Source organism: Crocodylus porosus, unplaced genomic scaffold (assembly GCF_001723895.1).
Source record: "Crocodylus porosus isolate Cpor-Errol unplaced genomic scaffold, CroPor_comp1, whole genome shotgun sequence".
Taxonomy (NCBI): Eukaryota; Metazoa; Chordata; order Crocodylia; family Crocodylidae; genus Crocodylus; species Crocodylus porosus.
The window spans coordinates 35896406-35902629 of NW_017728951.1; the positions used below are offsets into that span (position 1 = coordinate 35896406).

At 41.4% G+C, this 6224-nt stretch overlaps 1 protein-coding gene across 1 annotated transcript in view; it reads left to right on the forward strand.

The window, feature by feature from the left end:
• Positions 1-4117, forward strand: part of GDF2 (growth differentiation factor 2) — a 6649-nt gene extending 2532 nt beyond the window's left edge. Inside the window, exon 2 of the mRNA XM_019556362.1 lies at positions 1751-4117. Within this exon, the coding sequence (XP_019411907.1) occupies positions 1751-2697 (947 nt within the window). The 3' untranslated portion in view covers positions 2698-4117. The remainder of the gene's footprint in view (positions 1-1750) is intronic.
• Positions 4118-6224: the final 2107 nt, after the last annotated feature.

Here is a 6224-nt window from a genome sequence, read left to right on the forward strand (position 1 = left end):
TCATTAGAAGTGATAAAAGGAGTGTTAAATGAATGTAATGATGGGGAAATGAACAGGCCAAGGAGAATCAAATCTCTAATTACAGAATAGACACAGCAACAACACTGTAACCATCTTTATATGCCCCTATTAACATGCCTAACCCTGACCCACAGGTATGAGTTGGAGTACCGTTTCCAGGGCCCATTCTCTGCTGAAACTAGAGGTGACCATTTTTTGAACAAGCATGGAAATTTGTTCGTAAAAACTGGACTGAAGTTCATCAGTTCATTTTATTTCAACCACCAAACAGTTATCAGATGGTGGGAACCCTTAAACACTGCCAACCTTATCTCCCCAATGTGCCTAATACCTATAGCCTCCTTGACTTCAGGAAGGATTGCTAGTTCTCTCTACACTACTGAAAAAAAAGCTAACCCACCAATCTAATCAAGACATGAATCAGCGACATGGAAGGGAACAGTTCCTTATCTCGTTACCAATCCTCCCAAAGTAATAAGACCTTGAAGCTTTTGGATTACCTCCTTTCCCTCATTCTCTTCCAATCTAAGATGGGTTTTGTGCTAAGATATTAGAAAGACTTTTTTTTAATGTGACGATTTTATGCTAAGATATTGAAAAGAATTGAAAAGCTGGCACAAGGTCATATACATTTGCTATGTAATTTCTAAGAGAAATTTGTCCCAATGCAAAATGGTAGAGGCAGAGTTTGTACTTCAGCCTTCCAGTAGATTTTCAGCCTTAGTACAGGCAGTCCTTGGACTTACGACACAATTGGTTCCTGAAAAGTTGAAACGTTGTAACTCGGAACCAATTTTCTCATAAGAAACAATGTTATAAGTGGGAGATTGGTTCCCAAACCAAGACCCAATACTCTGTTTTCACCAAAAATACTCCAGAATTTTGTACTTGATCAATTATAGATCAGTAATATAGCTACATTAATGTATTTATATTATAAATGGCAATCATATTGATTTGGAAGGACTTCTTTGAGGTGACTTTGCTGGCCTTTTTGAAAGGCTCTTGGTTGGACTTTTTGAAGGGCTCTTGACTGGAGTCCTCTCAGAAGTCTTGGCTGCAGGTTCTTCTGGAGTTGTGTCTGCTTTCTTAAAGAAAGTGCCCAAGGAAGTTTGGACAGATCTTCTCCAGGGAGATGGGCGATGCAACGAACTTGTTTGCTGGATGCCGTTGCATCGGATCAAGCGTTATAAAGTTGAAACTGACGTCAGAAAGTTGAAACGGGGTCAATTTATAAACGTTGTAAGTGCGAAACATTGTAAGTCAAGGACTGCCTGTTCTTAGGAACTCTATCTGTCAGAGGCTTTAAAGGAAGCCACCAAATTTGAAGACTGCCTGGTTGCCCTAGTATTATCTCCATTACTGACCAGTACTTCCTACTTTTTGGCTCTTTATACTCTTCCCCACCCATTCCTAGTCCCAACTCTTTACATGCCCAATGTAATATAATTTTGGTCACCAAAACTTGATCCTAAATATAGTTTGTGTCAGCAGTGATCTCTATCAGGGTTTCTCACCATCCTAACATTCAGATGAAGTCAGGCAATTTTATTTAAGGCTATTCGTTATGGTATAGCTTTATTTTAACCAGGTCCTTCCAAAAAGTGGGTGTTTCTTCTGAAATGGAACATAAATCTTTCTAACAGTATTAGTTCTCCTCATTGGTTAGCATTATGTCACACTATCTGTTGGAAGTTAAGTAACCACATTTATTAACCTCCTGTTGCAGACGTTGTTTCTTTGACCTCATCAGAAGAAAATCCCTTTCAGAAACTCATCTTGCTCTTCAATGTCTCTATCCCACACCATGAAGAAGTCACCAGGGCTGAGCTAAGAATCCACATTTCCTGTCATAAGGATGCTGGCTCTCTTTCTAGACTGGAAGGCAACATGGTCATTTATGATATTCTTGAGGGAGACCTCTGGGAAAGCCAAGAAGGCACCAAAGCATTCCTTGTCTCTCAGGATATCCAAGAATGTGGATGGGAAATGTTTGAGGTATCTAGTGCTGTGAAAAGATGGGTCAGGACAGACAGATCAAAGACTAAAAACATGCTTGAGGTTGCTGTTGAGAGTAAAACACTGGGTGATTTCACTTGTGGGAAGCTGGACATCAGTGTTACCCCTGACACTAAAAATCTGCCCTTGTTAATAGTGTTCTCCAATGATCGCAGCAATGGAACCAAGGAAACCAAAGTGGAGCTCCGGGAAATGATTGTTCATGAGCAGGAGAGTGTGATAAAAAAATTAGCAAAGAACAGCACTTTGCCTGAAGAGGAAGAGGAGGTAGAAGAAAAATCTTTATCCATCACGGGGCTCCGCCAGCCTTCATCCAGAAGCAAAAGAAGCACTGGATCAAACCATTGTCGGAGAACCTCCCTCCGGGTAAACTTCAAAGACATTGGCTGGGATTCCTGGATCATTGCACCTCAAGATTATGATGCATTTGAATGCAATGGGGGTTGCTTCTTTCCTTTGACAGATAATGTTACCCCAACGAAGCATGCTATTGTTCAAACCTTAGTGCATCTCCAAAACCCTAAGAAAGCTGCAAAGGCCTGTTGTGTTCCTACCAAGCTTGATCCCATTTCCATTCTCTACAAAGATGATCTTGGGGTGCCCACACTGAAATATAACTATGAGGGGATGAAAGTAGCAGAATGTGGGTGCAGGTAGTACAGGGCAGCAACTTTGAGAGTGAGAACACAAACCTTTCTCCTCTTTTGTAAATCTGTACATTAATGGTGTAAATGTAAATCCATGCATGCAAACAGTCTTTTGAAAAAAAAAATGCTTTACCTAATTATATTCATTGTAAATAAATTGCATATATCATGGTACAATTAATACTGGATTAAATCCTGTGAGGTTGATAGTCCAATACATTATTTAATAATAGATAACACTCCATCCTGCGTAATCTAAACACAATGATGTTTTGCCAATTCATTTAAATGCTCTGGTTGCAAACTAGAGGATACTCAAAGCAGCCTCTAGAATTTGGATGCCCAACAGAAGTTATTAGGAATTTATGATCTAAATACCTTATGTAGGATAAATAGTCTATCATGGAATAAAAGGAAACTAAGCACTACTGTGCATCTGGTGCTCCTTGGTAATTGCCATTTGCACATTTTTTCCTATCAATAGCTTAGTCCTCAGTGAAACTATTGTGTTTTCACGTCTATTTAACACAAGGTAAGGTCATGCATGTAGACACATAATACATAAAATGACTCTGCCTTCTTCAAACCAATGGTAAATTGTTTGTATGTCTATACCTTTAGTTAACTCTGGAAAACTCAATTCTTATAGAACTCAGAGAATTAAGCACAACTGGATGGTACACTAGATGCTGCAAGCCCTTATTCCTAAACCAGGACTTTCAAGACTTTTTAGTATAGGTGACTTACAACCATGAACAAAGGTTTGTCACATTCCAGCTGAGTGTTTCAAGTCTTAATTATTTCCAGTGTTTCCTTTTGTGTGTGGCAGGTGCTTTTGTTGTAGCTTTCTTATCCGCATTGTCCCTATTTTTACCGCTTTATGGCACATACTTGAAAGATAAGAAATGCAGCCTTCCGCCTTTAAGACACTACTTCCTCTGAAGAACTACATCCCTTATCTCCACACAGAGATAAAGAGCCATTTTGACCTACTGTACGTTCTTAGTATTTCTTCAGAAGAATATGCAGTCAAACAATGTTCATAATTAGAAGCTGCATCCTGCTCCCACTGACATTGCAGGGAGCTGTTGGGTATCAGCAGTTTTGAAAAACAAGATGTTTATGTTGGTGGCTAAATGTATGCTGTGGGGTCTAACTTCAGGTTCCCAGCTTTCAAAAACATTTGTTAGTGAGAAATATTACTTTTCATGCCTAATATACTTCCTGCTCTAACTGGAAGCTTAGAATAACTGAAAAACCTTAGCTCTATTTGTTGAGCTATAGTAGTGGGGGTGATGGTATTGTTGTATGTTCCTTCAGTTGATAGGTTTTACTTTCATTAATCAGGGACTTAATCCTGAAGTCTTTAGTCAATTTGAATTCCTTTTGATTTCAGTGAGGGTTTTCCCTAAATAAAAACTACCTAAAACCTTGTGGATTCAGCCCCGGGTGATTGGTTTAAGTCAGTGATTCTCACCCAGCAAGCTACAACACCTGGGAGTGCCTTGAGATCCTTTCAGGGGTGCTGTAGGGTACAACATGATGTTAGCACTGTTAGGTGTGCAAACATGAATCATAAGATAAACCCAGAGTTTTTAAATTGGAATCCATACTGTTAATACCATTCTGACACTTTCTGCTTTTTCTGCGTTCTTTGCAACAGAAGAATTGCTTTCTTATTTTTATATAGTAAAAAGACAAGTGAAAACCAAGAGCTGGCATTTTCCAAAAGTTGCCCTGAGTCTATCAAGGGGACCCTTGAGTCTAAAAAGGTTGAGAACCATTAGTCTAACTACCGCACATGACAGCCATGACTCCCCATTTCTTTTTCTTATGCAAAGTCTCCCACCAAAGTCCCATCGTATAAAATTTCATGCCTAAACTGATTAACGCTAGAGTTGTGTGAAGCTTTGGTCCCCAGTTCGATTCGGCAGAGATTCGGCCCAATTCAGTGGCTGAATCTTTGACTCTGAATCAAGTCAGAAGACCCTTTAATCTCTCCGAATTGATTTGGAACCCTCCGAATCAATTCAGACAGATTCAGCAATTCGGATGTAGATACTGCTTTAAATGTTTTTTCTACATACCTTTAGGTAGCAGGGGCTCGAACGCTGCAGTGCGGGAGCAGATGCAGCGTCCCACAGAAGCACAGGAGGCTCGCCAGCGTGCTCAGCAGCAGGCCCGGAAGTGGACCAGAAGCACTTCCGGTCCACTTTCAGATCCACTGGGGAGCGTGTAGGGCCCCCCTCCTCCCACTCCAGCTTGGCAACTGGTGCCCCCTGGGTCTGGGGGAGGGGGCACCCAGGGTCCCCCTGCAGCCAACTGCCGAGCCAGGAGGGGGGCGGGGGGACCCCCCTTCACATTCCCCAGCAGACCCAGAAATGGACTGAAAGTACTTGCGGTCCGATTCTGGGTTCGCTGACAAGCATGCTGAAGATCCTTCAGCACTTCAGTGATCATGAGCTGCGCCTGCTACCTCAAAGTATGTAGAAAAAAACCTTAAAGCTGTGCCCATGTCCGAATCGCTGATTTGCCAAATCAGCATTGAATCTTCAGATTCAGATTTGGCCAAATCGAATCAGGGACAGTGATCCGAATCAATGGATCGAATCATTGTCCCTGATTCAGGCTGAAACCAAATCCAAATCGAAAAGGGTTCGTTTCACACAGCCCTAATTAACAGACTAGCTATCTGTTCAAAATGATCCATATGATTGATGAGGCAAGAATCTAAACAGTAGCTCAATGCACAGCAAGCAATGTGACTTAAATGGGTACATATGTTTTAAATTAGGGCCACCTGTGGGCAAGATCAATTCATTTGGCACAAACCATTCAGCTATGAAATCTAATACACAGTTTATTTACCATTGTTAATACAGAACAAGTAGCAGGCAACCGAGAGTGAAGCAGCTATAATTCTATCAAAAGCTTCAGGTGACATCATAAGCCAGGAAAACAAAGCTCAATTCACTAGACTCCTGAGACTGAATTATAGTCCTTGTCATTTGGAATTGGCCTGCACAGACCTAAATTCGATATCTGCATCCACCCATGCCCCATGATCCACTTCCCACTGCTGTTTCTCCCAGCCCCGCTAAGTCGCCACTGATGTTTCCTCCCAGTTCTACTCCTCGTGTTCTCTATTCTTTACCCTTGTGTCTCGATATTTCTTCTACTCATTATTACTGTTCCCTTTTCTCTCAGCTTCCAGTGTTTCCACTGCCTCTGCTTCCCTACTGTCTCCTGTGCTCCAGATCATTATCACAGCTTCCCCTTCCTGTGGGCATAAAGAAACAAGTGGAGTGCTCACATTACTAGAAACACTGTTTAGTGACTTGTGAAGGTGATAGGACCTCAGAGCACCCATTCAATTCACATAGAAGGCCTGATTCTGTTCCTATAGGGCTTCAGTGAGAACAGGATTGTTAGAAATATTATTAAAAATGCATTATGAATAGTGTTGTTAGAACAGCACAGCTGGCAGCTCTCCCTGGTGGGAGGAGGAGGTGGAGGAGAAACTACCAAGGGCTCTTT